The following is a 16962-nucleotide window of genomic DNA, read 5'->3' as shown; positions in this document are numbered from 1 at the left end:
GCCAATAGAATTAGAATTTAACAAATGAGAAGCCAAAAATACCCTATCATGAGCCAACAGAATGAAATTCAAGTTAAAAGCCAAATGATAATTAAAAAGCATCAGGGACATGCCCAGATTGGCCAAAAGAGTCCTTTTTTCCATTTAAATCACCAACTACATTTGCATTAAGGAATGAAACAATTAGCAATATGCTATTGCACTAAGTCACCTAGATGCAGTTGGGACCACAGCAGGGCATGCTCTGGTCCCAAATATGCAGCAAGAGGCAACAAAATAGAATCATCTTCTGGCAAAATACTTTTCTTGTTTCTGCAGGATAAATATTCAATGCCAGTATGCCTGAACAAGCAATCACCTGAGATGAAGACGGGAATATTTTGTGGAGTTTGGAATAAATCTCTTCAAATGAGAAATTAAATTTGCCAGTCTGGCTGAATTCTGAATTCTATAAATCCTGAAATTTGGAAAACTACATTACTTTAAAATATCCTAGAATAAGTTACTGCATAGTTCTCCTGTATTTTGAGAACTTCTGCCCTTTGTTTTTTTCAATTTTTCTTCTTTATAGCTGTTAGAAAGGATTACTTTCTTTACCATTTCCATTTGATTTACGCTAGGCTTGACAAAGTGATAATCCTGGATCCATTATTTCCTTCCTGTAGTCATCAATGTTGTAATTTAATGCTGCAACTAAGAAATTACAGGATTGTGCAGAAGTAATTTTTATATTAACAATTCTATCTGATCAACTACCTCAATCATCATATCAGCAAATAAAAACCTGTAAACACAATATGTACGATGATTACAGCACTTTCAAATCCTTTTAATCGTTAACATGATTCATCAAAAAATGGAACACTGTGCTCGTCTCACACTTTGGAAAATTGATGCAGTAAGTATGAATAACCTACCCAAGGCCACAAAGGTAAACATTATCAGCCAAGATCAAAACTAAAGTTCAGGCATCAAGTCCTCTGTTCAGACTATAACAAAGTGATAAATCTCATTCATTATTTGAAAGCCTTTCCCAGCAAGGAAGTCCTCCACAGAATTAAAGAGTTTATCACCATCCACTTTTTATTTCAGCTGGGATTTTTCTCTATTTTGTCCACTGCTGAGCAACATGAACACTTCCAGTGAAGTCCTTAGTATGACAAACTGTGTGTGTGGACATGTGTGTACACACACATGCACACAGATTTCAAAAAGACAAAGCCATTCTTATTTTTTTGTAATTAATATAATGGAAAACAGGTTTAAATACTACACTCTTTCTTCTTCCAAAGTGGACCTACCATAATTTGTGATTTGATGACCAGTTTTCCATTTTTACTTACAGGAAGATACTAGATTTGTCAGAATCTGACAAAAATTATGGCACAGAATAGCAGACAAACTAGGTTTTTTTTTTTCATTAAAGAACCTTTAAAACTACAGCCTCATTTCTCTGACAAAATTCACATCCACTATCCTGAGAAATTCTGATCTGTAAAAATCTCCTATGGAAAATGTAGTGATAGGATCAGTTTACTACAGGGAACTAATCTGAAGAAGTTAAAGCTCAAAATATTCGGATCGGGTTTGGTGTGGAAGAACAGGATGTGCTGCTTGTGAATCATACTATACTGACAAAGACTATACTGCAAAGACAATGTGAAATGTAATGGAAAGGGTAGGTGAGAGGAAATACAAAAAAATCCTCTCACAAGCTAAGAACATACAGAGACAACACTTCAACTCTAATTACTTGCCATTTAAGCAACAAACCTGTCCTCAACTCTTTTGAGAACGTTTTCCCCATTTCGTGCACAACTGGAGATCCCGATTTTAATATAATTTGTATCAACTAGTGCCTTTGGAGAACAGAATGACTAAAATCTTAGCCAGAAATATTAGATAGGAAAAGGAAAGACCTGCAATAAAAATTTGTAGCTCACAGAAAGAATCAATTTAGAAGAACGTTTGAGAAAAACAACCAAACAAAAAAAGGCACAATTCTCTGGTAGGTCCGATAATAATTTGAACAGAGAGGGTGACAGCAGTCAAGCAATTCCAGGTGTTTTCATGCATATGTATGTATTTGTAGTGTATCTGCGTATTTCATTCAGCTTCTACTTTCTCCGTGCTCTTTAGTAATCAAGTATTTGATTTGTAGGATGCTACATTAGTGCCAGCAGGCACAGAATGTTATAATAAACACACTCTTCACAAAATATAAAAGCCATGCACTCAGTGAAGAAAGCATAGCTCTTCAGCTAAGTGGAAATCAATATCTTTCTTTAATTTTTTTTAAAATAGCTCTGCACAGCCACTTGGAGAGTCCCAGCTGCCACACTGTCATACAAACTCCAAGCCCTACTCTGTTTAAGTTTCTGTTCCATAGCTCACTTCAGGAGTGTGAACAGGATACTTCTTGCTGAACTAGACCATTAAGAAATTTTCTTAGTAGACCAAGTGAAAAAACAAATCTGTTAATTTTTCCATTTTAGCAATTCATTTGAAATCAGTTCCATTACAGAAGCATCAGGTCATTGGTTCCTGTTTTATCACACGCTTTATAAAGACAGGTTCATTACAACAGCCTTGAAGGGGACTGGCAGTTAGGCTCCCACTGGCCGTGCTCTTGGGGATAAACACCTTGGAACTGTGGTTCACCGGGACAGGGCTTTTGAAATTCAGAGCTGGGTGTCCCTCAGGGACTAAAGTCACACAATTAGTGCCAGGTGGCACCACAGATTTCTTAGGGAATAAAATTTTGCTTTGTTCTAGAACAACATGGTTTATAGAAGAGGTGGAGGCACCAGATAGTGATTCTTTTATCACTTCATTTGGGATCTTGCTATATAGGTAATTGGGGGTGTTATTCTCCATTGTATCTGACCAAGCCCTGTAGCGTACTTCTGCAGCTCCCCAGTAGTGTCTAATAGCAGACTCAGAGCGATGGCCTGTCACTGCCATTATTTCTCTAGGCCCCAGTCCTGCTTCACACAGTAGCTGGATGGTGGTAGTTCGGAGAGAATGATTGGTGTATCGTTGAGAGAGCCTGGCTGCCACACTTATCCTGGGCATCATGGTACCTAAGTAGTTCACACCCATCGGTTCTCTTTTGTACCAGACAGGCTGTTCTTGCATTTGCTCTGACGTTAGCTTTAAAGGATGCAGGTAAAAGGCAGGGGGCTCCGGAGGCAACTTAGACAAATAAAGCTCCAGGGATAAAACAGGACAGTTTGGGTCCCCTGGCATATCATACATTTTACCCATTTTATGAGGATCTTCTCCATTTTTTCCTTTGCCAGGATACCTAAACATAGCATATCGACGCCCATTCTTGTCCTTCTCAACAACAAAAGCATCTGGAGCCAGATCTCTTAAAATTTCCCTCCCTCGTTTGGCAAAATGCAACTGCAAATCAAACCACACCTTGTTGACGAGCGCCAGTGGACTGTGCAATCCCAGCACACCAGACTGTTTAATCTTACGTAAGTCCTCAGCAGCTATAGGAGGATGGTGGTGAGTCTCATCCTTTCCCTGCATGCGTAGCATCTTCAGCACGCTCACAAATACCATGTTTGCACTAGCAAACTCTTTGTCCTTCATTAAGCAAATCTGACGATTATAAGGTGGCATTTTGAGATGCCGGTTTAAGCCAGCACGCATGGACTTGTAGCTTGCCACACTGTAGGTATTCCCATCATGATTCCTTATTGTATAATAAAACTCTCTTAAGATATCATTGAGTTCACTTACTGGGACCAATTCAAAGCTAGGATCCTTGCCATTTTTGGCCAGCCATTGTTTTAATAGGTTAGCTGCCCAGCCAGTCTGCTTGTGGGTGTTTTTGATGCTCTTAGCATCCTCTTCCTCTTCCTCCAAGCCAAAAAGGACATCCTCGGGGAAGTTAAAATTCGTCTGTGCTGCTTCTACTGCTTCTTTATTTTCTGATGAAGTCTCTTCCTGTTTCAACTGCTTTTTGAAACAATTGATCAAAGTTGTACCATCAAATATGCCACAGGTATACGGCACACAGCGAACTACTTTTTGATCTGAGAGCTGTGAAGTGCGGAGTAATACATAATATTTTGGATTTTACATAACAAAAAGCAGGTGGCATTAACTGGATTTTTCATATGATATGGCATGACAATTCCATACCTCACTAGCCAATTAAAATGCATCAGGTCCTTCTTTATTAACCATGGCATTACACATGCTTTAACTGATTTGACTTAAAGCAAACCTAGAAACATATGCTGTAACAGAAGACTGAAAACCGGAAAGCATCATGTGTCTTTTATTTCCCTCCTCCTTGCTCACCTTCCATTGCTAAGTACCGCTATCACACACAATCATGTTTTTCCAAAATCTTTTCCGGGTTTCAGGCTCTACCGAAGAAGAAAAATCCCAAAATACGCATCCTATACTGAAAATTAGATCTTAAAACTGTACATCTGTCATACATTCTGGTACTGAATTTCCTATATATCAAGTACTGACAAATGTTTTAATAGCTATAATCCACAGGTATCTTTGAAAAATGAAGTTCCAAACGGCCATTCTTTATGAAATGCCTTAATAAATAGGTAGAGTGAAGCATAGTTTAGACTCTGCAATACTGGTTATCTTTACCAGACTATTTCCGTGACAGGTGAAAGACAGAATCTTGTCCAGTATGTTTTCTTCTTGCTTTAAAATACAATTCAGATTTAACTGTACCTTGAAACGCTATTAAATATGGAAATTTTGGCTAGAAGAAATTAGTTTTATTCTCCTTAATAAAATGACTGCCAGTTAACAGCAATGTAAGTATGAGGTGCTTTGTGAAATATCTGTACGCAGAAAGAAAATTTATTATAATAATTATAAATAGTTTAATTTCAAAGCAAGTGCAACAAATTTTAGAAGAGCAATCCAGAAGTAATGCAAGTTCTCTTTTATCATGAAGTAGTTATTCCTGTAGAAAGTTTCTTTTCCTTTTCTTTTTTCTATGACATACGGCAAAGCAATATTAGAACTCAAATACTTCTTAACTTCTGGATTAGTGTGGAAATGAGAGCACTGCAATAATTTACAAAATATTTGTACAGCTTTAAGTTCGAGCCCTTCAGACAAAAACTGGGCAGAATTTTCTTTTGTACGTTTGCTCTGTTTTATCAGACAAGTTTTTAGGGTGCTCCCGAATTACTAACACATCTGCTTACACAAACCCCATCAGAAAACTTCTGAAAAGACTATCAGAAGCTCATGCTTCAAGTAATACTCTGGATCAGAGGAAGAAGAAAAATACAAATGGACAGAAACTAGAAAGGATGGCACAAAAAAAGAAACTAAAATTGTTTCATTATGAGCAATAAAGGTAAAGAACTTTTCTCCTGTGGATTGTAACTTTAGAATTTTATATAGAAAAAAATCAGCAACCTACCTGTGTTGTTCCCTCAGCAGTTCGCTTGTTTGCCGAAGTATCTGTTGGTGGCTTGCTTGTCTGGTTTTCTGAGGGGTCAAGAAATTGTTCATTTGCAGTATCTAATCAGTACTTAATACTGCTATCCACTATACAAATTTGGAGCCAATATTCGAAATTGTTTGATACTAGACATTCAGTATGTGGCACATTTAACATTTTTCAGCCCTAATTTTCAATTGTAAGTATTCAAAAGCTTGATTACTATAATTTTTCAGAGGGAACAGACAATACAGAAAACCAAAACAGCACTTTCCAGCCTAGAAGCAGTGTATGTTCCCTTCCTTGAAAGAATACAGTGTATTCAAAATACTTTATGATCACTTTACTTGCCTATCTGAGGACAAAGCGTAACTTCAACCTCTCCTCCCTATGTAAGCTGACAAGGTATTAAATTGAAAAATATTAAAATTTTTCAACATTTTTGTACAAAGAATTGACTGAACAATGGATGGTTAAACAGACTGCAAAATACGTAACTGAGAATTTATCCAGACAGACTGAGTATATTTATTAGCTCAGTCACATATCTAAACTAGCAGTTTAAACAGAAGTTGCCTGAATATTTGATGTAGACATCTAAATCCAAATTCTCTGTTCTCACTTCAGTTTAACCAGAGCTTATGAGCAACAGTGCTGGCTCAAAGCAGTGTTTCAAAATTCTGATGAGAAAACCACTAGGGTATACACTAAGGCTACGTGGACTGCATAAAATGAGGCACATTTTTTAGATGCACATAGGCCCTTCCTTTGGTCACTGTGCCTCATGTGTCACAACCCTTTTTATGTTTTGTTATAATGATTATATTAGCTTTAGAGCTAAAAATCAATACAAAGCTGTCCAACTCTACAGAAGACATTTTAAAACAGGTAACTTAGAAATCGGAAGGAGAAATAAAACTAGTTTCGATGTCAAGCTCTGCTTCAGTTCATTTTAACATTACATTGTGCCAGCGAGAAACATGCTGTAATTCCGATTCACTTAGAAACCTCAAGGACCTCTTAGAAAAAAATTTTCAAGATATGTACAATCAGAAATGCAGAAAATCATCACGGCATGGCCAAAGATGGAAAGAAAGTATTTTAAAATAGTTAAGTCTCGATACTGTTATTTGAACATTCATTGTGTTCAGAGACTTAATTTTAAGTACAATAAATGTACTACTTTGGGATTAGGTTAGTATTCAGTTGCGTTTTGCTCTCATTTTATTTACTTTTAAGCATTATGAAAAAAAAGTTAGTGATTATACTTTCCTTTCAGTATGTCTTTGCTTAGCAAGGCAGTCACAATATTTTGAGAGACTGTATTAAAGATAAATACCAAATTGTTAATGGTAAAATAGGAGTTTCTGACTTCGTGCTAGGAATTATATAAATAAAGTTCTAAACAAAACAAAAGCTTACAAAGCCACACTGCTGACTCCTTCTAAGGAGAGATTATTTTCAACAATGGCTGAGACACATCTATGACAGATGATTTTGATCTTGACAATTTCAACAGAAAGACAACGCAGGAGAAACATATCAGTAAAATAAGCTCACAGATTTCCACAGGAGTGTAATTTTCCCTTTGACAACTATTTTCCTTTCCCAGTGTCAACATTCAAGCATAACTTACCAACTCTGGGCGCCGTAATGGTGGGAGGTTCAGTAGGAGCTGTACTATTAAATGCAGAGAGAGGAATCTTCATCTGTAGGGGGGCTCGACTGCTGGTAGCATTATAAAGTCCTGAAGTACCCACTGTGGGCAAAGAAGTCCTTGTGGCCTGGGCAACAGGATGTGCAGTAGTAACAGCCTGTACCGCCAACGTTGTGCTTACTGGCCCAGCACTGCCTGGAGAGTTCCTCTGAATACCAGGACTGGGCACAGATGGGCTGTTATTTGGTTTAGTTGGGTTAGCTGGTGCCAAAGACATTGTAGTTTTGGTAAGGCTGCCAACCGTGGATGAGCTTTGTACGGATATAAATTCAACGCTGCCTGACTGTTGGTTAGTGACCAAAGTCCCTGTGTGGCCTTGCAGGAGCTGAGGCTGGGATGACACTGCAACAGGTACATGCAAGATTACAGGCAAAGACTGCAACGAGACAGACACTGACTGAGTGCTGCCACTGGGCACTTGGTTAGTGCCTACAACTGTAGCAGTGTTAGCTGTGGGAAGAACTGTTGTCAAAGAACTCGTGGAAGTCACTGGAGTCTGAGGCTTAGGATGTCCACTGGCAACTGCTGGAGGAGCAGCAAGGGTAGAAGCTGGCACTACACAAAAAAAAAAAAAAAAAAAAAGTATTTGAACCGAGTGGGAAGTTTCACTCCAACACTCCAAATGGAAATGATTTATGATGAAGGTGGTAAGTCACCAGAACATGTTGTCCAGAGAAGTTTGAATGCCCTATCATTGTAAGTATTCAAAGTCAGGCTGGATGGGGCTTTGAGCAACCTGATCTAGTGAAAGATGTCCTGGCCCATGGCAGGGGGGTGGTGGACTAGGTGATCTTTAAAAGGTCCCTTCCAACTCAAACCATTCTATGATTCTGTGAAACACATGGTATAATAATTAACTTTTTTTGAAAAGAAAGGCTATAGATACTCTTTTTCTGGTGAGTACTCTGAAATTCAAAAGCCTAGTTAAAGACACAGTCAATAACGTATTTCTGTTTGAACAAACTATATATAAATGCCAAAAAAATACGATATACAAAGAACTGTGACACAAACAGGTTTGAAGAAGACTCCAAGATTTAACTGTTGAAAACACACGAAATATAGCATTTTAAACACTAGTTACAGAAATGATCGAACAACTGGTCCTTTGACACAAGAAAAGCCAAGTCAGTTTTGACTAACTTGCTTTGTATAGGTAGAAACCTATAGCCAGAAGGTTCTACTGAAACCAAGGATTAATGTGTTAGAGAAGATACTCGCTTTTATGTGACAAAGTTCCTGGATTACATCAAAAGATCAGAAGCATAATACACTACAGAAAGTCAGGATATGCCTACTATTAGATGATTCAGTTGAAGAGATTCAACATTCAGTGTTAGGTAAACTATTTTTAAAAGCAAGGATGGTATGACCACAATTAATGTCATTAATAGTGGGTTTGATTCTACATTCCTTATAAAATTCTAGTCTAGAAATACCAATTTCCAACTAGATTCCATTAAAGAAATGAGGCTTATGACTTCATTTAGTTCCCCTCTCAACTTCTGTAGCCATTAGGCAGAGGGGAAGATATCAGCATCCTACTATGATCAAGTACAAAAAATGGCCCATGAGCCATGTGTTTCATCTCTCAGAAACTAAAAGATGCAAGTTTTGCTGCCATACCCAGCAAGCAGTCTGCTGAAGCATCTCTGTTACCCACACAGTCTGGTTGGCCAAATAAACACATTTTTTCCCCTTTACTTGGTAAGCACACCTCACAAATATAAACTGGTAATGTGGTAGGGAGATAAAACCAGTGTTTTTTGATGTCAGAAAAGAAAAAAAAAAATCATAAACCCCAGTTTTGCTCCACTAGTTACTTATTTAATGGGAACCAATAAAACTTTTAAGTGTGTTTACAGTTCATAGGCAGTTTCTTACCAGCGTTCACAGGGGCTTGAGAAGTTCCCGGTGTGCTCTCTCCTATATTCCTCTTTGACTCTAGCATCTGTCTCACTGTGCCAGCATGTCTAGGGAACAAACGATACAGTTAGCATTTCTCAATGAGCCACACCAAGCATAACTATTAACAGTACAATGATGAACTCCCCCCTTATTTTACAGCTATTCTTTTAACTGAGCTTTTCTAAACCCACTTATTTTCTGCCCCCCATGCAAGTTAACTTTGGATATTCCCCTACAAAAAAAAATTATGCAGAATTATTTGTAAATTTTTAAGCACTTGCACCAAGTTTGCCTTCACCATGACAATTTTCCCTTCCTTGCAATTAAACTTCCATTTTTATCTATTATTTTTTAACTACTGAAACACCACTCATCTCACTTTACCTAAGAATAGATTCAATACTGTCTATTTATGACTTCTGTGAAAGAAACCAGAATTCTACAATTGAAAAGCAATGAAGGAAAAGCATTTTAATTAAAAATATAAAATATAGGGTATTATATTAAATATAGGGATACATCAGGTATCTCAAGTGTCCTACTGCAGATTTTTAACATGGTCACAGTGATGTGGTTTGCTTACCGATATGTCACATTATTTGTGTTTGCAGTGTCAGTTGCTGCTTTCCCTGGAGACAGAGGTGCATTTGGTGAATTCTAAAAAACAAAAAACCAAAACACAACCACAAACACCAAGGGGAGAGAAGCCACAACAAAACAACCGTAAGTCAACTTGCAAACTTATGCTTTCATTGTATTTCATATTCATCCATTTGTGTGTGAGATACAGATTTTCTGGAGCCACTACTGCAGGAGAACTTGACATGTTTTACAACTCCTCAAAACCTCCTTGGTCCTATGTGCCTCCCACTCCTACATCCTCCCTTTTTATAAGTCACTTGCCTTCAGGTTTGTATAGCATGAGCGTAAAAATTTCTTCTTGAACATTAATGGACTTATAGCTTCCACTTCTTCACATTAATTAATCCAAAATATTCTAGACATAGAGAAATACTATTGTTTGTATCCATTCCTCTCCCCTCCTCCCCCTCCAAAATGCAATTAACTGGGATTCACTCTTACTTACTCTGTACTCTTCATATTGCACTAAGTTAGATTTATTTACATACCATTTATGGTGCTTTCACATCAATGATACCTAAAAAACCTTCTGTACAATTCAAAATTACATAACAGATGTTAAGACTATTCTTTCATATCACTGCCTTTAATCAAACAAGACAAATTTTTGTGAATGCCACTGAACAACCAGGTCATTTATTTCTGCATGTAAAATTTCTTCGTTTTTCACACAAGGTTTAGGCTAACTCAGAAAAACAAACATAACAAATCTAGTTCTTACTTCCTGTCTTTTCTTCAAGTCCTCCCTGGCTGCTCCAAACCGCTTTGTCAATCTAGCAATTTTAGCCTAAATGGGAAGAAGATGAAAACAAACTCATAAATATCCTCCCCAAGAACCATCAAAAAGATTATACAAAGTAAGAGATACATAATTAAGAAATCAAGTCAAAGGCTATTTTCATATCAGGGGAAGTAACTCTTCTCTGAAATACAGTACAACTATATTACTTCAGAGCAACAGAAAAATACACATGTATCACAAACAAGGTATCTTACAGACAACTTGAATTATTTTCCTTCCTATTCACAGCTACACAAACAATCCATCTTTCAGAAGTTCACGCAATATTCTGCAAGAATTAAGGCAACTGTGAGCACCTGTTTTAATGCCTTTTGTATCAACCATATTGAAAAATGCACCCCTTTTTGCTTTTTATGTTATTTTGTCTTCCCCCATTTATCCTATTTTTGCCTCTCAGAGATACACTACATATCACACACGTCTTACTGTCAGATATTTGATGTTTAGCTGTCAGGTTCATTATCTTCTTAAGCACCGTTTTTACCTCTTGTGCTTCCCTCGATACACTATTTGGTGACCGTTCTTTCAGTAATTACCTCATCATTACAAGATCCTAATGTACCTTGTCTAGGTTGCAGTTCTGATGGCTGACTTACTCTGGAGGCAGTAGCTGTGCCACTTGTTCTAAGCAGGTGTTTTGTTTTTTTTCTCCTCCACGGAAAGAAGTTAAATTCTTTTTAAGAATTCCTAAAAACACTAGGTGAGCACTAGCAGAATGGAATTTAAAAAAAAAAAATTGGCAAGTTTCATATACCATGATTTCAGAACTTTTTATCTAAAAGGAGCTGGTCCATCTAGAAATCTCACCTCTTTCACATTTTCACAAAGCAATATGACAGGCTACAATTATAGTCTGCCTTAAATTACATTTTAATTTCTGTTACCTTTTACAACCTAGAGCTGTTTTGGAGCACCTTGCAAATAAAACCATGTAAGCTTAGACTGCCACTATATTAACATCAACACAATCACAGCCTTCTATGATGTTAATCTGACACTAGATGTTAGACGGCTAAAGACACTGACAAACAAGTATACTGAAAGTCTTAAGCTGTTAACAAAAGTAACATAAAATGTCTGGGGTAGCAAGGGGAAAGAGCTATGCAGTACAAACTGGTCTGGCAAACTCCACTTTATGTTGCAAGTAAAATGGCCTTGTTTGAATTAGTTATGACATAAGCTCTTAATTGTCCTTGCCACCTCAAAAATTATTTTTGTGATGTTCCACATGTCACCACTACATACGTTCATTGCTACAAAGAATGCAAGAAAGTGTACTGTGTTCAACACTAGCTATTTATTTCCTTGCTAGAACAAAATCAGTTTCTGGAGGTAGGTATCACGTGATGTTTCCTTGTTTGAACATTCTATAAAATCCAGTGCTATTGTCCTCTCCTTTCTGCACTTTTTTGTTTTTAAGCAAATTTCTAGCTTCATAGAGGCAGTAGATATTTTCTAGCATCTAAAATATTTTCTAGTACCTAAAATCTAATATAAAAATATATTTTTGAAGAAGTATCTTTGAAGAATTTCTAAATTTGGAGAATGTCTAAATGGAATGGAAGAGTGGAAAGGCAGTTCCCTAACAGCTAAAAATTCAGTTTGCCAGAAGGAAGATTTGCTTTCAAGTTTTTTGATGATTAATTGGTTGTTTGCTTCTTTCTGAGTAGGGAAGAGAATTTTACAACTCAAAAGCAACATTAGTATTTGCTGCTCTCCCCCTCTTTCCTTTGTGGAGTTAAAACAGCTTCCCTACTGACAACTACAAGAGACTTAATACTAGATGTTAAGGAGCTTATTTTTTTAAATTGACTCCAGCATGCAGTTCAACACACAAACACTCACTTGTAGTTCAGTAAGCACAGTTTTATGCCTCTTGTTACATTCTACTTTCTCTATTCGGGTTTTCAAGTCTGCCAGAGTCTTGTCAAATACAGCACACTGTAAAGCAGTAAGTTTTTCTTCTAACAGTCTCTGGATAACCTGCAAAATCATTATAAAACAAAAAAAGAAAAAAAACAATGCAATCCCAGAATCTGAGAGATCATCTATGAAAACATTCTCAACTCTTCAACAAGTATCCTGCTACAAACAGAACAATGACAATGGCTGTCCCCTGTCAATCAAATGAATCTATAGTCACCAATAAGCATGTGGTTGCAGTTAAGGAAAGTTTCTACATCTGATTTTGGCAAATATAAATAGTCCCTCTTTGCCATTAATTCAAGAAATTAATTTCATTGCAGTATGGTAAGTGTACAAAACTTTATCACATGTAAGAACCTTAACAACAGAAGAGATTTTCATGAAGTGCTGTGTTCATACAAATTATTTTTTCCTCTTACTTTTCTGTTCTCGAGAGGGACACTGGTATTCAAAGAACAGAAACTAAAGACATTCATCAAAATTTTATTTCTGAGATACATTTTCCTGTGGCAGAAATGCAGTACTGCTTTTGTTGCAGAAGCTAAAAATGGAAAGAGACCGATTGCCACAAAATTTACTTGATATACTTATTTAAATTTCTTCTCCCACCCTCTACTGATTGCAGTGAAAATTTTTCCTTAGGCAACAAAAACAAACAAGCAACAAATATGGTTCATTTTTCTGCATCCTACATAAATGAAATTACAACACACACTAGCTAACTACCTAATGGAAGAATGGAACATTTTTTTTTTCAAGACCGTAAGTTTCTTTACATGCCAATAGTGCAATCAGGCAATTATAACAGCTCTATAAAAAAATCTGTAAAATGTATGTCAATTGTACTTGTTTGGAGACAGATTTTCTGCCTAGGGACATAAAGTGCCACATATAAATGTCTACCATGCTGAAACACCTCCTTTGCTAAGATTCTCAATCTATAGTCACATAAGACTGAAGAGTTTAACTATTTAACGCATTTCAAACGTAACATATTTCAAATGTAATATTTGGTCTATTCTTGAAAGTAGGGCTATACAGGACTTTATATGAATTAAGCCACATTTGTTATTTGATTTATGTTCAATTTTCAACCACAAAAAAGAGAAAGTGTTTGGTGGGGGTGTGAGGGGCAGGGAGAGTGTGGGGGAAGGATAGCTAAATTCACACATAGTAAGACAAATGACAGGTGTGTGCTTGCCAACTTTGCTCTGCACATCCATTCTACCTTTTGTAATTTTTGGTCAACATCCTTTCTGGCTGTAATTTTTACTTGGAGCTCTGCTTCGTAATCTTCTCCCATGTACCGACGACGTTTAGAATGAACACTGTCCATATCCTCAGATTTGGAACGCTTTCTCCTTGACACTTCACCTGGAACGATTGGATACAACTGCTTGTGAGGAACTCTTGAAAAAAAACAGGTATCTGAGGAATGCTGTGATTATTATGAAGTTTCTTTTGTCCCCAGTTTAAGTTTTTCCATATGAAACACGTAAGAAAGCCTTTGGGAAAACATGATGTTTGATGACATCAAAGCAGAACAACAGGCCCTTTGGTCCTTGCTGCTTCATTAGTTAGTTTGCTTTATGATTCAGCAAATCATCACCCCAAATGCAGAATAGCTCCAGTACCACCATTCCCTTCCCCAGAACTTGCCTCCTGTTCTTCCTGCACCTACCAGCACCATCCTATAATGAAATATGGCTTCTGAGAAGAAAAACAAAACCCTCCTCTGAAAAAGAAATCCTCTTTTCAGGATTACAGCCAAATAAGACTACATCTCATTCTGGCTGTGTCAGCAACGAACTTTCTCTATCTGCCATAAGTTTTAACCTATACATCCAATCCCTGACTGAAAAAACATTCAAACCTTTTTTTTACTTCTTGGATAAGAAAGAAAGTAGAAATCTAACAAAAGAACCAGCTCAGAACTATATTATAAAAGTCATTTTCAACACAACGATGAAGCACAAAAGAGACCTCATTCACTCCTCTAGCTCCTGGCAGTGTGTCCTCTAGAGGTCCACATACGAAACAAGAAGCAGAGGTACATTATCAGGAAGGGAGCTACACAGCATACTGTGGAACCTGACCACCACCAAAACAAAGACCACAGCCCCCAGCCCCAAACTTGAGGATGATACAGAAAGACAGAATTAGTAGTACATCAATGAAGATTCACTGGAGACTGAAACAGCATAACAAATAATTATCTTCCACTGCCATTTTTTCTTTACTTGTATTACATACACTGCAAGACTTATTTCTAACTTCACTAATTTCTTATAATCTGATTACTTTGATGGTTAGATTTCTGATGGCTTCAGTCTGATCTGGTTTTCTGATGTTTTCAGACTTTGTTGTTTTTAAGAGTTGCACTAAAACGCACTAATGTACTAAAAGTTAAAGGTAGTATTTTAAAATCTGCATGACAACCTAGGTTATTTTTAAAAGTCTGTGAAAGCATACATGGTTAAATGTTAGTTAAGTTTTACAGGGCCATGGGGCTCTTCATAAACATTTGCAGAATGCTAAATATTTACAAATCATATTTATTAAAAAAAGTATAAATGTTTAAGGTATGAGTTTTTCATTTTTTTACCCAGAATTCAAGTAGACAGTGTGAAAATGAAGGGGGGGTGGGTAGAAAAAGAAGCTACATCTCCAGCTTTCTTCCATCCATCAGAAAAACTTGCAGGAATAAAAGGAAAAATCTGAATAGTTAGAACACTAGTCCCAGACTACTGAAGACAAGTTTATTAGGATCTTCCATACAATTCTTTCCTACTTCCAATCAGTCTGTTTAGAAAATGCCTAACCACTGAATAATACAAATAGTTTGTTACATGCAAGAGCTATTCACATATTTTACAGAACATGTTTAATGTTCAAGTTAATTTGTTCTTAAGCAGATGCTAACATCTAATTTTACTGCAGTTAGATTTTCTTTGAAGAGCTTCAGGCTGCTTACTACTAGTGGAAAGGATACCTAAACAAGGCTGTGACTTCTACAAAACTCCAGCAGCTTCTGATGAGCTGCATCAGCTGTTCTTAATCAAAGGGTGCTCTGTGCTTCAGTTCCAGCTGGCTCCTTATGGATGCTCAAACACCCTTTCAGTAGGTACGATGAGAGGCCTGTATTACTGCTGGGGCTAGAGTGCAGCTCTCAAAGAGCAACTAACAAACATAGGCCTTTGCACAGTAGGGTGCACAGAAGGGGAATGGTCCCTGCATTCAGTAATAGTGGTGACATGGCACATAGTGTGGTCTCCCAGCAGCCAGCGGAACAGAACAACTCTACTGGTAATGTCAGAGACTCCACCCACACTGAGCTATTTTGGGGGAAGATATGGTTTTGCAAGTCTTGCGCTGCAGGGATTATCTAGGGCTGCCTATTCTGGCTGACAGATGAGCTTCTTGGCTACAGAAGATGCAACCTAGTGAAAGAGCTGTGTTGCCAAGTTAGAAGAGCTATGGAAGGAGGTCAGGGGATGGCACAGCATCAGAAATGATGACAGACAGACTGACTGGATATACCCCAAGATCCTGAGGCCTCAAGAACTGCAACCCCCAGCTGTACCAAAGGAGGTACAGTCAGAGCCTGAGCTTATCCAGATGGGAAGTGGAGATTCCCGTGATGACAAGGGCTGGAAGCACCAGGACAGCAGCTCCCGCTCTGCCTGCAGATGTACAGGACAATGACAGATTTAGTTCAGTGTCCTCACAGCAGATATGGGGCTGAGAGCTGTGCCCAGTGAAATATCTGAACTGGCCACGCCTGAGCCATCCAGTAGCACCGTTTATCAGTAGCAAGTGGCTCCCTGCCTGTAGGGGGTGGAGGCCCCCATCTGCTAGGGACAGGTGACCTACAAGAAAAATAAAGGCACTACATGGGTGGGAGCAGGGTTAGAAAAGCCAAAGCTCACCTTAAGCTGAATCTGGTGAGGGACATGAAAGGCTTCTACTAGTATACCATCAGCAAAAGGAAAACTAGGGAAAATACATCCCCCCTGCTGAATGAAGCAGGGGAGCAAGTGACAAAAGGACACAGAAAAAGCCCAGGCACTCAATGCTTTTTTGCATCAGACTTTAATGAGAAGACTTGCCTTCAGCAATGCCAGCTCCCTGAGACTTGTGAGACAGTCTGGAACAAGGGCAGACTTGCTCTCAGTGAAGAAGCAGAGTTAACATTTAAACAAATTGGACATACACAAGTCCATCCAAGCCAGAGTGATGCACTCACAAGTGCCAAGGGAGCTGGCTGAGGTGGCTGCAAGGCCACTCTCAATCCCTGAAAGGTTGTGGCAATAGCAGGAGGATCCTGAGGACTGGAGTGACATTTGCTTTCTTCTAATCTTCAAGAAGGGCAAGAAAGACCTGAGGAATTGCGCGATGGTCAGCCTCAACTCAATCCCTGGGAACATGATGAAGCAAGTAATTCCAGAAATTGTCTTTAAACATATTAAGAGGAAGGCACTGGGGAAGAGTCAGAATGGATTTATAAAGGGGAAATCATGC

The 16962-nt window shown here is 37.9% G+C and overlaps 1 protein-coding gene across 11 annotated transcripts in view; it reads right to left on the bottom strand.

The window, feature by feature from the left end:
* ATF7IP (activating transcription factor 7 interacting protein) overlaps positions 1–16962 on the bottom strand; it is a 114026-nt gene that overhangs the window by 25798 nt on the left and 71266 nt on the right. For 7 of the 11 annotated variants that reach the window (XM_056341640.1, XM_056341647.1, XM_056341642.1 and 4 more), the window contains exons 4-11: positions 13670–13815; positions 12361–12498; positions 10435–10500; positions 9655–9728; positions 9048–9136; positions 7083–7718; positions 5426–5493; positions 3754–3972 (exon numbers count right to left, since the gene is read on the bottom strand). In XM_056341640.1, the coding sequence (XP_056197615.1) occupies positions 3754–3972; positions 5426–5493; positions 7083–7718; positions 9048–9136; positions 9655–9728; positions 10435–10500; positions 12361–12498; positions 13670–13815 (1436 nt within the window). The remainder of the gene's footprint in view (positions 1–3753; positions 3973–5425; positions 5494–7082; positions 7719–9047; positions 9137–9654; positions 9729–10434; positions 10501–12360; positions 12499–13669; positions 13816–16962) is intronic. The other 4 variants (XM_056341650.1, XM_056341651.1, XM_056341648.1 and 1 more) reach the window with 3 other exon arrangements.

The sequence above is a fragment of the Falco biarmicus genome, chromosome 5, assembly GCF_023638135.1.
Source record: "Falco biarmicus isolate bFalBia1 chromosome 5, bFalBia1.pri, whole genome shotgun sequence".
NCBI lineage: Eukaryota > Metazoa > Chordata > Aves > Falconiformes > Falconidae > Falco > Falco biarmicus.
This window is presented reverse-complemented; position numbering and strand designations above follow the sequence as displayed.